The sequence below is a fragment of the Manduca sexta genome, unplaced genomic scaffold (genome assembly GCF_014839805.1).
Source record: "Manduca sexta isolate Smith_Timp_Sample1 unplaced genomic scaffold, JHU_Msex_v1.0 HiC_scaffold_1263, whole genome shotgun sequence".
Classification (NCBI taxonomy): Eukaryota; Metazoa; Arthropoda; class Insecta; order Lepidoptera; family Sphingidae; genus Manduca; species Manduca sexta.
In genome coordinates, this window is record NW_023592111.1 from 29,542 (window position 1) to 50,111 (window position 20,570).

Here is a 20,570-nt window from a genome sequence, read left to right on the forward strand (position 1 = left end):
TCTCTGAACGCAACTATACCCGCTAGAGATACAGAGGTCACTGGAGTTCTCACTTCGGTTCCTATTGATATGTCCAATAAACAGGTCTTTTCGTTGATTGGTAGTTCCAAAACGTAGTGCAGGTCAGGCGCTTTATGCGCAGGGTGAAAGGGAACGACGGTGTGGTAAAATTTATTCCGACCCAGGCAGTGGCTGTAACCTTCGCCTCCACCATCCTCCCTAACTACATATATCTTGACTCGTGGCGACACGAGGTAAGTAAATATATTCCTCCCGTTAAGCAATGCCTTAAATGTTTGAAATATGGACATATTGCTAAATTCTGCCGTAATGCAGAAGTATGTTCGATTTGTACATTAAATCACAATTTTAAAATTGCCAAATTGACTCTAAAGATGCCACATGTGTCAACTGTAAAGGCAATCACGTTGCTATTTCGTCGACATGTCCAATAAAAACAAAAGGTTGAAGAAAATAAAATAAAATCTAGAAATGCCACATATTCAGAACTTTTTGACTCCAATGCATTTCCAGCTCTTTCTGCTCGTACTTTAGATACGCAAATTAATAATTTAATGAAATCGGATACATTTATAAGCACATTAGTTGAAACAATTATTAAAATAATAAGTAATAAAGATGCCCCTATTAATTCTACTTCCATTAAAGAAGTTTTAAAACAACGCTAAGTAATAAATTCCCTTCATCTTCATAATGGATTTATCAACTTTAAATATAATACAATGGAATGCCCAAAGTCTGAATAGTAACAAACATATATTTATTAATTTTCTTTATACACACAATATTCATATTGCTATAATCAGTGAAACTTGGTTAAAACCTGAACAAAATTTTAAAATTAAAAATTACAATGTTGAAAGGAATGATTGTGGTAACAAACACAATGGTGTTGCAATTATAATACATAAAAGCATTATTTATTCTAGAATTAACACCTATTTCGATAATTCCTTACAAAATGTATGTGTGAAAATAACAGTTAATAATAAAGATATATGTATAGTTAGTTTCTATAGTCCTTTCTTAAACTCTAACCCAGTCTTCAGCAAAAACAATTTTGATACATTGGTTAAGTCTATTCCTAGTCCTTTCATATTTGCGGGCGATTTTAACGCTCATCACACTTGTTGGGGCTGTGGTTCCGACAGCCCGCGTGGTCGAAATATTCTAGAGGTTATTGAGGATAATAATTTGGTTCTCCTTAATGATGGGCAAGCAACGACTATCGGTTCTCCAACATGGCGACCCAATGCTTTGGATTTATCATTGGTATCTTCATCACTGGCTCTCAACTGTGACTGGTCTGTACATGATTGTCCTCTTGGTACTAGTTATCATATTCCTATAATCATAAAAGTAATGATTAGTCAACCCAACATTCACACTCAAGGAAATTGTTTTAATGCTGTACATTTGCCCATTTACCCAAATTACAAACTGGTGGATTGGCAAATGTATAGAAAACAAGTTGATGTTTTATTAGTAGATTTTGTAATAGATGATACAACTCCTCTTGACTCATATCTCCTTTTTTGCAAAATTTTGCGCACTGCAGCTGCGAATTCTATTCCCAATTGTAATAGATCATATTTGTATGAGAACTCAAATATTACAACTCATTCATGTCAGAGAAACAATAGGAAAAGCCCTACACTTCCGTGGTGGAATCAAAAGTGTACACAGGCTGTAACAAATTTCAAAACTGCATATATATCTTTCAAGAATAATCCCACACAGGAAACTTATTTACAGTTCAAAAGGCTTAGAGCAGTTAAAAAACTAACTTTAAAAATAGAAAGGCGAAAAAGATGGTTCTCTCTTTTGTGAAAACCTTTAATAGATGCACACCATTGTCTATCATATGGAAATTTATGCGAAAATTTAATAAAACCTATAATTTTAATAATCATGAAGATGACTTATGGGTATCTGATTTTTAAAGAAATATACTCCGGACTCTGTACAATATAACTCAGAATTACTTTTACCAATAATGTAAATACCAACAATAGCTTTCTCCTCAATCCTTTTACGATAAAAGAACTCATATCAGCCATCTCATCTCGTAGAGATTCTGCTTATGGTCTTGACGAATGTCATATATTTTATTCAAAAGCTCAGTGTTACAAGTTTAGAGATATTTTTACAAATCTTGAATCTTCTTTGGGATAATAACATAATACCACAAGACTGGAAAATGGATTGCCTTGTACCAATTTTAAAACCTGATAAGCCTAAGTTACACCCGATTCTTATCGCCCTATAGCACTTACTTCTTGTGTTGGTAAATTATTTGAACAATTGCTTAAACATCGTTTAGAGTTCTATGTAGAAAAATATAATATATTACCTTCCAATCAATTTGGTTTTCGTAGAAATCGTTCTGCTAGAGAAAGCGTTTGCCAGTTACAGCTGGATATACAAAACTCTATATCCTCGCGAAATGAAAACTTGGTCGGTGTATTCTTTGACATCGCAGGTGCTTTTAATAGTGTAAACATAGATATTCTATGCCTTGAGTTATTACAAATAGGGATTCCTGAAAAAATTATAAAGTGGATTAAAAATTTCTTAATGAACAGAGAAGTATTTACTAAATTTAATAGACACCTTTATGGTCCTAGACTTTCGTCAAAAGGAGTTTGTCAAGGGGTATATTGTCGCCTTTAATATTCATATTGTATATCCGTAGACTAAATCTAATATTGGGCCCTTATGTTAAAATTTACAATTCGCAGATGATTTGGTTGTTTATACATCTGGAACTAATGTATCACAAGTGGTTTCAACAATTAATGATGCATTAGCAAAATTGTACAACTATTTTTCTTACCTTGATCTCAGTGTGAATCCATCCAAGTCTAAAGTTATTGTATTTGGTAAACATTGTCACAGTACACCTGCTGTGCAATATAATAATTGTTTGTTACCCACTACATCTGAAGTGAAATTTTTGGGTGTCCATATTTCATATAATTTATCCTGGAATAATTATTTAAAACATATAATTAATAAGGCAAATAAAGCATGTAACATTTTAAAGTCCTTGTCTGGTTCATATTGGGGTTCTGACCCCAAATTTTGTTGTTATTGTACAAATCGTTAGTTCGTAGTCATTTTGAATATGGTTTTATTGCTTTGCTGCAGATGCTAGAATTGTAAATAGTTTAGATGTTTTGCAAAACAAGTGTTTGCGTATTATTACCGGGGCATTCAGAAGCACTCCCATAAATGCAATGCAAATAGAATGTAATGTCCCACCATTAAGTATTCGATTTAATTACTTGAAAGAAAGATTCATATTAAAACTTTTAGTGTAACTAATAATAATCTTTTGGCCAACTTGTTGCATTCTGTTACTCAATTCTCCCTAAACCAATTTATATTTTACAAGGTCTTCAAGAGTTCATGAGCTTTATTAAAAACATGAACATTTATCAATCAAAACACATTTTGCCTTGCTATGAAGGATCTTACATTAGTAAGTTTCCATCTATTGATATAATTTTAAATCAAAAAAGGACCTGCCCTCGAAAGAAGAAGTAATCAATATGCTTTTAAAATTTTCAGACCATAAATTTATATATACTGATGGCTCCAAAATGATAGGGCTGTGTCTTTTGCCATATATGAGCCCTCATCAAATATAGGCATCGGTAAAAAATTGATAAAGCTGCTAGTATCTTCACAGCTGAAGCTGTCGCCATTTTCAGTGCTTTAAAACACATAAAAATTGTAATTCTGACCATACTAAATGGATAATAGTTAGTGATAGCAGGAGTGTATTAGAAAACCTTGCAAATAATCAATTTCATGCTAACACTAATTATGTCATTTATTTAATAAAAGAACTATGGGTCGAACTGTCCAAATTAGATATAGTAGTTCGTTTTGTTTGGGTTCCTTCACATATTGGCGTCATAGGAAATGAAAGGGCAGATTACCTGGCCAAAAAATTGTTGAGTTACAAGAATTAATTCCTAATTCCAATATTGATATGACTGTATCCATACCACACACAGACGCTGTTAGTTTCTTAAAACAGAGTATGTGTCAAGCATGGGGAGACATTCATATCAATACACACACCATGAAAATAAAGGAAACTGGTTTGCTAGTATGGATGTCCAAATAAACTCCACTCCTTGGTTTTGCAAGAAAAATAATTTTATCAATAGAAAATTTTATTCAATTATTTGTCGTATGCGTTTTGGTCATTATAGATTAAATTGTCATCTTCATCGTATTAAAATGGCTATTTCTCCCTATTGCGAATATTGTCAATCACAAAAAATTCAATCACTACATCACATTTTCTTCGAATGTTCATCTTTCAACATTCAGCGCCTTGTGTTGGCGGATGAGCTTTTAAAAATCTATAAGAAGCCTAACCGGGTCCCGCAATGTTTAAAAGAGTTGCTTAAGAATGCCTCAACTTATGTTTACTTGTATAAATTTATAAAAGACACTGTAAATGATATTTAGTTGTTTTTTGTTTGTTTCGTTGAAATTTCTATTACGTAGTAATATTGTAAATATTGTTATTAAGTCTTACTTGTTAACTATTTTACAGGATATTGGTTTCAGACATATATTATAAAATGTATTATAATCAGTTCTTTAACAGCTGAGTCTGACAGATAATATCTGCCATTGATTATATTTGAACTTAGAGGAAGTACTTACTCTAAGTTTTGAAATTTTGAAGCACGCTCAATACATGGAGCAAAGAGCAAATAGTGGAATTGCAAATTCTATATCTCAATGAAGCTTTAAATTAAGAAGAGGATAGTAAAACATATTTTACGGATAGTATGAAACATATTCACTGACGAGGAAAATCGTACTGAATTGATATTTACTCTGGATTTGACAATTGGAAAAATGGATTATACTTTACCTGGAATTGACTATACTTACGAAAACTACTAATTGGAATACTTACGAAAGACAATATATTAAGAATTTAAATTTGAAGAAAAGAAATACGTAAGACTAGGCAGTATGGTCGTAAGACTATAGCCTGTCCTATAAGGACGAATTATAAAAAAAAAAAAAAAAAAATCAATGAGAATTTGTAATGGCTGCCAGCGCGCGTCGTATTGATTTTTGCGTTACATTACATACAAAATCTTATACATAGTACAAATTACAACAGTGGGTACATATATATGCGCCTTAATGCATTTTCAATGTTGTATAAGCTAAAGAATGTGTGTTTGAGAAATGTGATGTATTTTAGTTAAATTTTGTGTTAAGTTTACACAACAATATGCATCGTCGCGGCGGGAAACGCATCCGGATGGATGACCCTCCTCCGGAGTACGTGAATCCGATGACCCCGGCGACTCCCATGACTGATTATGGCGGCCAGTCTGTGCACGAGCCCGAGACGCCAAGCTATAGCGGGTTTAATGCTGGCGCGCCGGTAAACTCGACAGCAACTGAGGCGCCACGAGAGGAGGCTGACGAGTCGCATCACGAAGAAGAGGAGCCGAGATCACCATCGCCAACGCCCACAAAGCGTGTGACCCGTAGTCGCGGTAGGCGTGGAGATGGTGGGTACGTGGGTCGGCTGGCCGAGTCGCCACCACCGCCGCCGCTGCGCCGGCGTGGCCGAGGGGGCCGCGGGCGTGGCCGGGGCAGAGGTGCCGCTCCGCCACCGGCGTACTCGCCACCTCCCGTGCTGCTGCCCGGTGACGACGAGAACAGTCTCTATAACATACTGAGGTTCAATAAGACTGCTATCAATGTGAGTTATTTCATAAGCTCTAACTTATAAACTGTTGTGATAGTAAAAGCACTTGATAAAGATTTTTTATTTGTTTAATTTTAGCAAGTAGTGGATATGTGGATTGAGGAATACAAGACAAACCGTGAGGTGGCATTGGTTCAACTGATGCAGTTCTTCATCAACTCATCAGGGTGCCGTGGGAAGGTCACACCAGACATGGCACAGATGGACCACACACTCATCATCAAAAAGATGACACAGGAGTTTGATGAGGTGATATATAGCATTTTCTAGATTTGTTAATAGTCAATGCTAATGCTAAAATAAAATTATTTTTATTTTTTTCTGTTATGTCAGTATGTCTATTGATACTGTAAACTACAGCATGAACATACTAGTTTCTGTATTATGTACCACACAAACCTGCTAAAATTGTATATGGAGAGCCATATTAATATTACCTTTAATAATTCTGATCTGTAAAAGTTACTTAAGGAGAGGATAAGCGTGGTGCACACCTGACAAATTCCTTCAATTTGTATATCATCTCAATGCACAATATAATAATTATTCTTAGGTTCATGGTTAATTATGGAAAGTCATTATCACTTGTCATCATGTGACCTACTTAATTGTACCATCACATTATGTCTTGCCATTTCAAAGCTGAACATAAATAATGAATTCCTGCATTTATCTCTAACAGGAAAGTGGTGAATACCCACTGATAATGTCCGGACAGACATGGAAAAAGTTCCGCTCCAACTTCTGTGAGTTCATCCAGACCCTGGTGAAGATGTGCCAGTACTCCATCATCTATGACCAATACTTGATGGACAATATCATCTCACTGCTCACAGGGCTCTCTGACTCTCAAGTGAGAGCTTTCAGACACACTGCCACACTGGCTGGTAAGTGCTCAGTATTTCTAATAGGAACTAGCAGCTGGCTTGTATTGTTCATTATTGTCTTATTGGTTTGCAATTGTAAGTGAAATTTCAGTTCTTTAACATTTTCATTACATACAATATAGTGTAGGGCTAAATCTGTAATATAGGAGGAACTAATTGGAAGAGGGAGACATTATTTCAGCTAATGAAAAGTTTAAAATTTTCCACATAACATCTGATTATAGCTGATGCCAGAGAGTAATTGAAAACTGAAAGAACATGCCCAAAAAAATGGTTTATATTTCACAAAAAATCTAATCACAATAATTTATTTATATTTGGATAGAACTCTTAAAAACGGGTCTAATAAAATATCATTGAATATGAATAAATTATATTAATATATTTTGAAGACCTCCAACTTTGAGATTTTTATAATCTTATTTTACTTAAATATTCCAGTTATTTAGAACACTTGCAAAATATAAATGTTACTTTGGAATGTTCCCCCCCCCCCCCCCCAAAAAAAAAAAGATGCCACAATCTACTTTATTTGTTTCTGAGAAAAACTGTGATCCACAATTTTTTTAAGATTATTTTTTCAATTATCCTTTATATCTGCGAATGATAACTGACAGCTATTTATGTCAAAAAAAATATCAGAATTCTTGGTAGTTACCAATTCCATCTCTTTTGATGAATCAACCAAGTTATTTTTATAAGTTAATCTGCCAGAACATGTCTTTCTAGTTTTTCTTGTAAAACTTTTAATAATTCCTAACTTCATATTTTTACCATTTTATTATCCAATAAGTACAAGGTTGGTTTGAATTTATTCCAAATTAAGAAACAGCACCCACATAAAATACCAAACAAATCCTTTCAGAGGTCACAGAGTGTTGTTAAACCATGAACCATAGAACTTTGCTACCGAGTCAGTTAATAAAAATTAAAATATACCCTTTTTTATAAATCCATCTATAAGTAAATAAATTTGTAATAGAATTTGAATGAATTATGATATTTGTTAGTGATGAAGCTGATGACCGCGTTGGTGGACGTGGCGCTGCTGACAAGCGTGAACTGCGACAACTGTCTTCGCCAGTACGAGGCGGAGCGGCTCAAGGCGCGGGACAAGCGCGCCACCGAGCGCCTCGAGGTGCTTGTCGCCAAGCGGCAGGAGCTTGAGGAAAACATGGAGGAGATCAAGAACATGCTCTCCTACATGTTCAAGTCTGTGTTTGTGCACCGCTACAGGGACACGCTGCCTGATATCAGGGCCATCACCATGGCTGAGATAGGCATCTGGATGGAGAAGTTTCCAGCACACTTCCTTGATGATCTGTATCTCAAGTATATTGGCTGGACACTTCATGACAAAGTAAGTAACTATTGTGGAGACTCAAAATTGCATTATAGTACACTGAATTGATCCTCAAACCAAACATTTTCTCCCTAGATAATAGCTAAAATTGTAGAGTGGGAAAGCGTAAGGGAGAAATGAAAAAAAAGTTAAAATGTGACTCAAATAGTAATATTATTATGAATATGGCAGTATCACTGTTAGTTATTGATATGTACATATTTCCACAGGTGGGTGAGGTACGTCTGCGTTGTCTACAAGCTCTCCAGCCATTGTATGAGTGTGAGGAGCTGAAGGGCAAGCTAGAGTTGTTCACATCCAAGTTTAAGGACCGCATCGTGTCTATGTCGTTGGACAAGGAGACGGAAGTCGCAGTACACGCCGTTAGGCTCGTCATTGCCATACTGAAGTGAGTGAATATTTACACGGCTATGGTGAAGTAAGGAAGAGTAGAACACCTTCTATGTGTATCCAGTTTATGTTCCGCTCTACCCTCACTGCTATTGGGCTGATATTAATAATTTATTTACACCCATGTGATGTAACGCGTTCTATCGAGTGTGCGGTGCCGCAGGATGCACCCAGACGTGCTGACGGACAAGGACTGCGAGAACGTGTACGAGCTGGTGTACTCGTCGTGGCGCGCGGTGGCGGCGGCGGCGGGCGAGTTCCTGAACGTGCGCCTGTTCCGCGCCGACGACGTGCCCGAGCAGCGCTCGCGCCGCGGCAAGCGCCGGCTGCCCAACACGCCGCTCATCAGGGACCTCGTGCAGTTCTTCATCGAGTCCGAGGTCATTATAACCACGCTATTTACTCTGTAATGTTATACATACCCAGTGAGGTAACGCCATGACGGACTCAATGCTACGGGTCTCTGGCTTGAGAAAAATGAGACCATTTAGAAAATGGACTTTCTGTGCATCAGGACTTAAAAAAATCTAAACAGATTTATGACAGGCCAAATTCAATTGATTTGCCACAGAACTTTGTGGTGTAGTTAGACTTCTATATTCATGATGAAACAAGTTTCACATGTATCACAATATTACATTTTCCAACAGTTACATGAGCATGGCGCTTACCTGGTGGATTCGTTGATCGAGTCAAATCCCATGATGAAAGACTGGGAGTGCATGACGGATCTGCTGTTGGAGGAGGCGGGCCCCGGCGAAGAGGCGCTCGATAACAGACAGGTTATCTCTATTTTCTACATCTCAAGGGATACAACAGTGAATTTGATTTCTATATCATAATAATTTTGTGTCACAGCAAAAAGTATTTATCTTGGGCTTTGGTCTTAGTACACCCAAATGTCTTGTATTTTTATTAAGTACTAGAATTGTTAGGTACTGTGTGACGAGGCTTCAAGGAGAATGTACAGTCCACACAGGCTCTAAGCAATCTTTTGGAATGATGCTGTAATGAGTTACTGCAGTGATTTCTTGATATTAATTCATGCAATGTCGCCTGATCTTATCTTACATTGATAAGGTAATATGGACAAATTGAGTGCATTAATTACACCACTATTCAATATGTTTGGTGAGATTTGGCTCGCGGACTGTACAATGTATATGTATCGCAGGAGTCGTCGCTGATCGAGCTGATGGTGTGCTGCGTGCGGCAGGCGAGCTCGGGCGAGCCGCCCGTGGGGCGCGGCGCCAGTCGCAAGCACCACCACATGCTCTCCAAGGAGCAGGCCAAGGTAACGGAATCTTACACCTGATGTTATAGTACAGGACACAAATGTAGCTTAATCTGTTTTGCTCAGCTCTCCCAACAATATCGTTCCTCAACAACTCAACAAAATCCTTCATGTTGCCACCTTACATCGCTTTTCTCTTATATATTAGCACCATTCCAGTTTATCCGCTACATTTCCGTTAGTAGTTACGTTGTAAATGTGACTATCGTTGCAGGTGGTGAGCGATGACCGCGCGAAGATGACGGCGCACTTCATAGTGACACTGCCGGCGCTGCTGGACAAGTTCGGCGCCGACCCCGAGAAGCTCACCAATCTGGTCTCCATTCCACAGTACTTTGACCTCGAGCTTTACACTACGCAGCGGCAGGAAGCTGTGAGTCATTATTCTCTAAGTCATAGTTTATCGCAGTTTGTTTGCGGCACATAAGATGAAATGTGTACCGTAAAATGTTATCTAATTGATGTTACCTTATCTTTTCTGGCATAAATCAGTTCTTTTTGGAATAGTGCCTAAACATTTTCACTCACTTATTGCTTTTGGTACTTGATCCGTACAGAATCTGACGCTACTTCTAAACAAGATCCGCGATATGGTGAATGTGCAAACAGAGGCAGAGGTGCTGGAGACGTGTGGCCGCACGCTGGAGTTCCTCTGCTCGGAGGGGTGCTCGGTGTACAGCAAGTGCAATGTGGCGCGCGCCACCATTACCGACGCATGCGTCAACCGATACAAGGAGGCCATCGACGAGTACCGCAGCCTCATTGAAGGCGGGGAGACGCCCGACGCGGACGAGGTGTTCAACGTGATTAACTCGCTGCGCAAGGTCTCCATCATGTACATGTGCCACAATCTCAACGACACCAACATATGGGACTCGCTCTTTGAGGACCTGCCCAAGTGTCTCAAACAGAATGAGACGCAGATGCCGACACAGGTAACAGCAAAGTTGGGTTTTTTAAAATTGTTTAAAAAGCAAAATTTTTATTTTTTTATTTAGTGAATATTGCATAATATTATAACGGTATCGGTTGGTGGTGTGCCGCAGGCGCTGGTGTACGTGGTGCGCGCGTGCTTCTACTCGCTGGTGTGGGAGCTGCACGCGCTGGAGGAGCGCGGCGGGGGCGGGGGCGCGGGCGGGGGCGCGGGCGGCGCGGGCGCGGTGGCGGCGGTGCGCGACCGGCTGCACGCGTACGCGACGCACTGCAAGCTCATCGTGCGCGACGGACTCGCGCCCGAGCTCCGCGAGGAGGTACCCGCGCGCACACTACTACATACGGCTGATAGTTCTGTACGTACTGACACTGTCGTAACACCTAGGCGTACACGAGCCTGTGCGACCTGCTGATCTTCTTCGCGGAGAACCTGTACGCGCTGCACCACGCCGGCGAGCCCGCCATGAAGCAGCTCGTGCTGGAGCCCGACAACGAGCTGTGCGACCTGCTCAACGACTTCATACAGGAGTTCGTCTTCGTGCACCACAACTACGGTAATTACACTACACACACTACGCGGTGCACACGGCCACTAGTCACATTAATATAACAACCCGTGGTACTGAATATATACATTTTTCATACATAGTTTCATGTGAACTAGAACTTATAATTTCACAAAATGCAGTTACTGGATGATAATACACATAAGGTTAATATTTACTGAACAAAACATTTACTTGATGATAAACCATGACAAAAGGCATACTACAGTCCGCGCGCAAGCTCCGCGAAATTTTAGGGATCTTGACATAATAACTTAATACAGTGAGTTATTCAATATTCCGTAGATAAATGAAGCTGGTGAGGTATATCATATTTTTATATATATGTATTCGATACTGAATCATATTTTATGATTAAATATTTTTTACTGACCTAGTAATGAAAATGTACATACACAATATACATACATGTATGTGTATTTATGTATATTATGGATTTTGTGGTTACAATCAATGATCATCAAACCAAATGAAAAAAACATTGTGTAGTAAAAAGCTTACACTATGTACTGGTTTTGCCTAGTCCGTAGCGGCAAAATGAAAATAACAATACATCCTTAACACGAGTGTCGGTCGTCGCGTCCGCACTCGCCGCGAGACACGGTCGGCGCGCGGACTGTTCACTGTACAGCCTTTATGATAACATATTTTTATCTTATTTTTCGAGCCATAACATTTCTGTACATGTATTTGATATTATTTCAATTTAATAAAACAACAGTTAAAAATATATAGTTCAAATCAAACCACTATAAAAATAAAAATCCGTAAAGATACAAATTCTCGTTGGACGTTTTCCTGTCCACCCAACATCACACAGTTGACAGTTCCAAGATCCTTAACTTATTATAATCTTTTTTTTATTTTCCGTAACATTATGTCCAGTAGAATGTGTTTATTAAACTTGTTCATAGAGAGCTATTTTATAAAATTGTGTATGACGTTGTTTGTGTTGTTCGGGAGCGGTGAGTCTGGATATTTTTGCACTTTGTCCAAATTGGGTTTATCAATGTAAAGTGGGTGTGTAGCGCGGTGACACATCGGCCGTGGTCGTGGCGCGAGTCCGCGCCGGCGGCAGCTCGCGCCACGACCACGCTGCGTGCGTCCGCGCCGGCGGCGGTGCGCGTTCCCGACGGACCCTACCGGGCTCCATCGCGACGTTTGGCATTCCTGTGGGTGCAGTGCAATCATATGCTTTCATTATAATTATTCAAGTGGTCATTTTTATCCTTTCGTGCCTCTTATTGGAAATTTTCTATGTATTGTTTTATTTAATGTGAAACGTGTAGCAAATAATTGCACTCGGAACTGTATCTGTGTACAAAATGTAACTTCACTGCATATGAACAGTGACCGTGAGAAAAATATGCATTATTTCCGTTCACTACGAGCGATGTGGAGAAGAAGCGATGGTGTTGCGTGTCACATGAACGCGTTCGGATGTCGCGACCGCGCGGGCGCACCCGTCGACGACGTCTCCCACTGTTGTTGTCCTAATGTGCTACCGAGCGCCCCGACACGTGTACGAGACGTAATGAACGGGCAGGCTGGTCTGTGCGTTGCACTCGTGACCGTCGCGACATCGAGTTGTGTCCGCGGCCGCGCCGTGGCGGTGCCGTGGCGGTGCCGTCGCGGTGCAGTCGCGGTAACGGTGTGGTATGTTTGGTTGCATGTCACGCTCCGTGCGTGCGGCGGGTCGTGTCCGTGACATTCCGACGCCGGTAAGCCAGTTGCTCCGCACTCCGTTCGCACTAGTTGACACACCGACGGCGTATTTTACCTTAGTAATGGCGCGACCCACCCACACCGGCCGGCGCACGCGCCGCCGCGGCCGCCTGACAGTAGGCGCCCCTACTGGCAGTGGCGCGGCGAGTCAGTCGGCCGCGGCGCTCCGCAGAGAGGCGTCGACAGGGCCCGATTCCCTATGTTACACGTTATTTTGACAGTTCATAATAAGCACGTAACGCACCTAATGGCGTTTGTAACAATTGACATAATTTCTAAGAGACCGTAACCCGGCCGTGTTACGAGCTCACGCTGTCATAGAGAATAACCCTGGGCTGCGTCCGCTGTGTGACGTGTGTTCGGTGCGAGTCGGTCCGCGTTCCGCCGCGTGTCGCCGCCGCGCGCCAATAATGCATATTTTGTCTCGACCCGACAAGGGAACGACGCCCACGTTCCGCGTACAAGTCACCTAACATTACTAAGGGAAAATTTGTCGCGCCCGCTTCATCGACGCAATCCGAAACCGACGGCGAATTCCGCGGAGGCTCATTTCCAAACGGCGACACCGAATGTCGCTTATGACATGTCGTCGCTTGTGTCCGTCGGTCCATCGACGTGTCTGTTTTCCTTCCACAGTTTATTACTTATACATAAATTATACCGAGAAACACGGCTTATTTTTCTAAATTTAATAGCAATGTCGAGAAATATGACGACTAATGATGGCATTAAATATTACCTTTTCGCCCATATATTTGTCGGCTAAGTATATTGTGTTACTGAAAGCGGCAACGTGCGATGCAAGCGACGGCTGAGAAATAATATGGTCACAATTCAAGAATGTTCAAAAATTGTATGAAGACGCGCGCCGGCTGTTTGTTTACAGAGAAGTGTTCGCTCGCGGTGTCGGATTGAGATAAAATTCATTCTAACACATTTGAGAGTTTTGTGAATCATTTTTGCATGACTTGTGAAGTGTTTTTGATTTTGTTGCCTTCTATTCTTTACTATTGTGATTAAATAAGTGAAATACTCGGTTATTGGTGTCTGGAAAAGTAGTTTAGTTGTTATTTTATGACTTCAAACGTGTTACGATATTGGAAACAGTATAGTAAATATACAATAATGAAAAGGTTTTTTTATTCATAGAAACAAAATATTGCTTTACTGTTTCTTGCTACCTGACACGATGTAAAATATAATAATTGTAGATGAGTGGGGGTAATGATAGCCGTAGTTGATAATGTGATAGCAATAAATAATATCATTTGCACTAGTTATGATTAGCCTTGTGTTGAACTCAAACAATAGGTATTGCAGTTAAGAATGCGGCTTATCGTAATATTTTTGAGAAATTTCATTCTGCTAAGCATGTGAAGCATGCTGCTACCGACCTATATAATATATTCGAATGGAATCAAGATAGGAGATTAAAAATGTTAATGTATAACGTATTCAAGGCAGTCATTACTTCTACTCGAATCAGTAAACCGTGGCGTAGGTACGGCAGTGGAGAGCTTGTACTAAATTGAACGTGGGAGATTCCCGCCACTAATATCTGCCGCGAGCGCGAGCTTCTTCTGTCATAATATGTAGATAGAGCGATGCATGACGTACATTACTCAAGGCCCAGTCACTGTGTGGTAAACTATCGATACTGTTCAGTGACTACGCACGGTGACGCTTGAGGTTAAACTTAGTGTACACGCACACAGACCACTCGTATCCGCCATTGAACGCTGGTCAGTACATTTGTATAGCGGTTGCGTTATTATTCAACTCGCAGCTGGTGGTTGGTGGGAGTGGTCCGTGTACAGCGGACACATGGACGCGACGTCTCAGGCAAATATTCAAAACATAATACAAATTTAACGGTTGAAAGGCTCGTTTACTTAAGCGAAATTTTATTGCGATATGAAGTTATATGCAAGTTTTCAAGTCAGTGTCTTTTTTGCCGTTTTTTTTAACGTATTTTAAATTTTCAAGAAAAATATTGTCGCTTATGTCAATTTTCCTTTCACCCGTCGTGTTATTATATTTGTGGAGATGTTTGCGTTGAGACGTCCCGTGCGTGTCGTTTGCGGGGCGTGTGCGTGACGTGTGCAGTGTATCGGCGCTTACAGACGGACAAGACGAGAGACGCATCGAGGAGCTCCACAAGCGTCGCAACTTCCTCGCCGCGTACTGCAAGCTCATCGTGTACAACGTGGCGCCCATCCGCCGCGCTGCAGACGTCTTCAAACATTACATCAAGGTTATTCATCATGCTATATCTACTCTGTATTTGTCAATGTATACACCTCCGCTCTCGCGAGTGTAAGCAGTGATGCAGGCCGGGAAAAGCTTGGCTATTGTCGATAGTAGTTTTTTCATATTTAAGATAATATGTCTTACTGCTGTGAAAATAATGCAAGTCTAGGCATAATGATGTTGATTTAGTTTGGTTGTTAATCCATTTGACAAAATTGTTTTAAGCGACATAATGTTCATAGTGGTTTGTGTGTTGTGTTGCAGTGTTACAACGACTACGGCGACATAATCAAAGCGACGCTGAGTAAGGCGCGCGAGATTAACAAAATGAACTGCGCTCTAACCATGGAGCTGGCCATGCAGGCGCTGTTCACCGACATGCTGCAGCGGCATCCCAACCCGCATCGCCAGCTGCCAGAGTTCCTCGAGCTCAAGGTGCGTGCCTCGCGTGCTCTATGCGCTACTCGATGGTATAGTAAATGTTGTGTAATGTGTCGTGTGCTACGGTGCAGGAGTTGGCGAAGCGCTTCTCGGTGATGTTCGGGCTGGACGCGGTGAAGAACCGCGAGGCGCTGACGGCGCTGCACCGCGCCGGCATCGCGTTCGCGGCGCTGGAGCAGGCGCTGGCGGCGCGCCGCCGCACCTGCTGTTCCTGGAGCCGCTGGGCGAGTTCTCGGGCAAGCTGCTGCGCCAGGACAAGCGCCACGTGCTGCGCTTCCTGGACGCGCGCATCGTGCAGGTGGTGCAGTGGGCCGACGACTGGGCGCCGCTGGCCGCCTACCGCAACAGCCTGCTGACGGACGCGCCCGACGAGCGGCCGCCGCCCGCGCGCTACTACGTGCGCGCCGCACGCGCCAGCACGACGACGACGACGACGACAACGCCGACTCCGACCAGGACCCGCCCGGGTGAACCACTACACACTTATGTTATACAAACACATCTATTTGCTACTAGGCCTACTTAGGAATTTCAAATATTCATTTTTTCAACATTTTTATTTCGAAGTCAGATTCGAATTTAGACTCCATATAGGTATGTTGACTATTCAATTTAATGAACTACGTACTTCATAGTAACACCATTAAAATAAAATGTACTGATGAACTCCGAAAAAGTAAGCGTTCATTCTTTGTTAAATTTATTTTCTTGAAACAATTTTACATGCAAATTTGATAAAACATATTGTGTATGACGTCAATGGTGTTGATGCCGTCTCAGTCTAGTAAATTATAAAATTGACATTTCTTTGGAATCTATTAAGGAATTATGTACGTTATTATTTGTGCTATAGTTTTACAATACAAATTATTTATAGTTTTAGTATATGTACGAAAATAGTCAACATACCTATTGTTTGTAGTTATATTATGACATATCTATGTATTGAAGAGCCTTATGTGGTAATTGATTTTGTAATATCGTGTAACGTATGGACGGGATATAACGTGTTATTTGTAATGTTGACGTATTTTTATATTGAAGTATGTAGTTGTAGTTAATGTAGTTTTACTGCCGATTTCAATAAATAATCCTAGCCGATATCCTCAAGTCGATGGCAAAAATGAAATAAATGATGAATTGTTTGGTAATTACAGGGTTTGTATTGCCATGTTGAGTTACATTAACGTCGGATGAGGTAAAACAAAACAATGTTTAATTTTAACACATATAATTTTATTATTCATTCGGTGTATTTGTTGCAAAGGTCAAACAAATTTCCTTTACGTTCTTTTAAAGTTTATTGGAAAACTGTCGGCGACACTTTGCCGTTCTGAAGTTAGTCACGTCACTAGTTCTACGTCTGCTGTCACTGACGATAGAGACGGAGCCGCTCGTGACTAACTTCACACCGGCAAAGTTATATAACAACCTTAGTACATGATGCCTGAAGTTAATAACCAATGAGGAAAATTGCCGGATTTCAACTTGTGTAATATTCAGAAATTTGTACGAATTGAATTGTTATGAGTGTAGTTTTCTGCGTAGAGGCGTGGTCGGTACTGTGTCGTCGAGTTGTTAATTGTTGCGATGTTATTGTAGTTAGTTTAAGGTATATTTTTATAATAAATAATATTTATAAAACATTTTATATATATATTTTATTTATAACATACCTATTTGTTAAGACATTATTCTACATACAGGGTCAGTTTGACATTGCGTTACTAAATGAAACCACATACTCGTCTTCACCTTTGCTGACATTGTGCCAAAAATCATCCGTGAATGACGTATATTTTCACCCTAAAATCCTGGTTATAGTTTTCCGTTTTGTTTACCGTTTCGTAGTTTAATGCGATCATGGCGTGTGCGTGAGTGTATTTCTGATTGAAAGTGTGATATTGCCGCTGCGACGAATTCTCTTAGAGCAGTAGTAGTGGCATAGGGCGCGTAAAATTTAAATTACTTCTTTTTAATATTTATTTTGTTCGAAACTTATTTGTTTTATTTTACATCTATGGCTTAAGGGATTTATTGTAAAGTGTTATTTCCAAGTAGATCATTACGCGGTTTCATTTAGTAACGCAATCTCAAAATGACCCTGTATAAAAGAAATGTTTACAGTCAATAACCTACGATACACAATAACATTAAAATCGTGGAAACTGGTCATGTCGTGTGAGTGACGTAACTGTATGTGTATAGTAGCCATATTCCTGTACGCCGGGACCAGCTGTGTTAAATTCCCATCATCCACTCTTGTCTCAGCAGGTTTAAATTTTTGGTTTATGGCTGCAATAAGAAACATATTATCTATGATATTGCATATTACTACTTTTACTTTAAAAAACATTTCGTAACTGAAGAAGTAGATGTGAATCGCATTCCACATAAATTCCTAAAGCTTGTGAATGCTTTCGTAAACACACACTTGAAGTAACCTACGACGTGAATAAATGAAAAAATCCGCATCGATTTTAGGCTATCGATTACTTAGAGTCCATGTCTTAGGTCATCGAAGGACGCGCCATATGCTTATTGCTGCAAATAATAAGATTCTGTCGCTCTCATTGTGACTACTACATAGAAAGCAGTGGCGAAGGGCTCATAAACCGATTCCTGTCGGCTTTCATAACTTATGTAAAATATAATTTTCATTTAAAAGATTTGCAGACAACATTCATGCATAGTAGTAGTACCTATATATTGTGTCGGATTGCCTATCGGAAAGTCACCCTTCGCAAATGATAGAAACTGCAGCACACATAATTATACACACATAGGTATATACTAAACACTTGTCAGTTCTACGCACACACATTTCTTAAATACAGTAGTTTTAAAACGTGTGTGAGCATTTGATCTAATATTTCGGTGGAAAGAATTGATTACGAGCTTCGTGATTTATATATTGTTTATAACATTGAATTACAAACCCGTAATTTCTTTTGGTATAAAATTCATTCATTTTTGAATCGGTCAAGTAGTTTTTTTAACTTCTTTTTTATGTGTATATAATATTATTTAAAAATGTCTATAAAAGTAAGTTATAAATAAAAAAAATATTAATGCCGTTAGCTATTACAAACTTTAGGTAATGTATAATTTTGATCTAAACAGAGTAAGTACAAGTATTTAATAAATTATTAATATTGTATTTGGTGTGGGATATATTGCTGTTTGGATATCAGTATAGTTGTATTATTATTGTAGTAGGTAATAGTAGTTGTTGGTTGTATTCGTTTGTTTTGTTGCATATTGTTAAATCGTGTAAAATGTCGCGATTGATTATAGTAACCTGAGTTTTTCCTGAATAATTAATATTTTTTTTTAAATTCATCGTAAATTTGCAAGAGAATTTTAAGTGATTGCGATGCTTCAGAAATAGTTTAAGCCTTCCAATATGAAATGCATGAGTTAAAATATTTGTTGCATTTATCACGCCACTAGCCACAATCGCTACAAAATGTGTGAGTGAAAGTCTTGTAGGTATATTTGTACGAGTGAGTTGTGACTATATCAGGTGCGGAGCCGCGAGCACGCCGCGCGCCCGCGCCGCCGCCGCCCCGCGCGCCCGCGCCCGCCGCCGCGCACACCCCGCCCGCCAAGCGCACGCGCCGCTCAATATAATGCGATGACGTGGGTAAGGACTCCTGCACACTCAACTTCAATACAACTGCTACGCTCAACTCGCTTGTACTTCCGATAAATAAAACCTTTGGAAACATTACACGGAGCCTAGTTTGCGTAGCGACGCTTTATAATTACCAAACTTTTCACTAGATCCATTTAAAGTTCAAATCTTAACAGAAAATAACAAAACAATTAAACTATTTGTTGGACTAAAATAATTATATGTCTTGGGAAACTAGTTTTTTAGTTAAATTAACTGTCAAAACTTATAAGTTAATAAATTAATGTTGAAAGTTACTTCAATTATGAGCAGGTAAAATGTTCAAAACTCTAAATGTCACCTTACAATTTACCGAACCGATAATTTAAGGAATACATTTTTAGAATAAGGAAAATCCTATAGAGACACCTAAACACCATAATAAAATGAAATAAAACTCGATGCACATAAATTAATGGTCCACGCGGTTGTGGGAACACACAAATATACGACCATTCACTTTAGATGTATAAAATAAAATGCAAATTTTAATGAAGAAAATTATTTGTAATAGATTGCACTAATTACATTACAAAGTTCTTTTATTTAAATATTAATTAGGGGAAAAGTTGCTCTGCATTTTATATGAAAACTCGAGACTTCTTTTTCAAAGTTATATATAAAGGTAATAGAGTTACACCCACGTTTAAAAACTTTAAACCACGAGAACGAATCATGCAAAATTAATTGAACTTAAACACAAGCATATGCCAAATGTTTAACTTATAGCTTTCTTGCAGTCATTTTCGGTGAGTTTACAAACTAATTAATCAACTCATTAATAAGGAGTGATGAGAAGTAAAAATAATTGTAATCTAATGGCAAATTTTAAGAATTTTCCACCTTGCTGTCTTTTAAGGCTGATTTTAGCCAAAATAGCTCCCATGAAGGACTATGTTTTTAATGAATATGTAAGTTGAGAGTCTTACCTTATTAGTCTTACCTTACCTTACCTTAGAACCACGAAATCACCTGTTTAGTTTTTTAATTTAAAGAAGAAAATGTAAGTTATAATTCATAGAACGTAAGTTTTTACTTTACACCAACATTTTCATAATTTTCATTAAAGTTACGAAGCTGATTGTTATTAGCAAAACAGTAAAACTAATGAAAATTTAGTTGCAATAAAGAAATCTCGAATAAGTCTGCTACTTTTTTAAAAAGAAAACATTTAATTGTTGAAATCGTAAATTCTCAAAAATTCAGAAAAATATTCATAACTCGAAAACTATGAAAAATTGCGAAACATACTTGGGGGTGATA

The 20,570-nt window shown here is 39.2% G+C and overlaps 2 protein-coding genes and 1 long non-coding RNA gene across 3 annotated transcripts; 2 read left to right on the forward strand and 1 right to left on the reverse strand.

The window, feature by feature from the left end:
- Window positions 1-1,079: 1,079 nt before the first annotated feature.
- LOC119191264 lies at window positions 1,080-2,463 on the reverse strand. The gene is made up of 2 exons (XR_005113409.1): window positions 2,375-2,463; window positions 1,080-1,366 (listed from the first exon to the last, which is right to left on the reverse strand). It is a non-coding gene; the product is annotated as an uncharacterized LOC119191264 (long non-coding RNA).
- Window positions 2,464-3,487: 1,024 nt separating this feature from the next.
- LOC119191263 lies at window positions 3,488-4,710 on the forward strand. The gene is made up of 3 exons (XM_037445165.1): window positions 3,488-3,505; window positions 3,738-3,987; window positions 4,070-4,710. Exons 1-3 carry the CDS (start codon window positions 3,488-3,490, stop codon window positions 4,507-4,509), a joined length of 708 nt encoding a protein of 235 aa, XP_037301062.1. The 3' UTR covers window positions 4,510-4,710.
- A 376-nt stretch (window positions 4,711-5,086) lies between these two features.
- Window positions 5,087-17,282, forward strand: LOC115451661 (cohesin subunit SA-1-like). The gene is given in 17 exon segments (XM_037445166.1): window positions 5,087-5,776; window positions 5,861-6,031; window positions 6,465-6,669; window positions 7,680-8,029; window positions 8,242-8,420; window positions 8,586-8,802; window positions 9,073-9,204; window positions 9,597-9,716; window positions 9,931-10,089; window positions 10,274-10,651; window positions 10,763-10,966; window positions 11,035-11,203; window positions 15,064-15,194; window positions 15,455-15,625; window positions 15,703-15,807; window positions 15,810-16,026; window positions 16,029-17,282. Coding segments are annotated over 17 exon segments (3,462 nt in total). The 5' UTR covers window positions 5,087-5,296; the 3' UTR covers window positions 16,103-17,282.
- The last annotated feature ends 3,288 nt before the right edge of the window (window positions 17,283-20,570 follow it).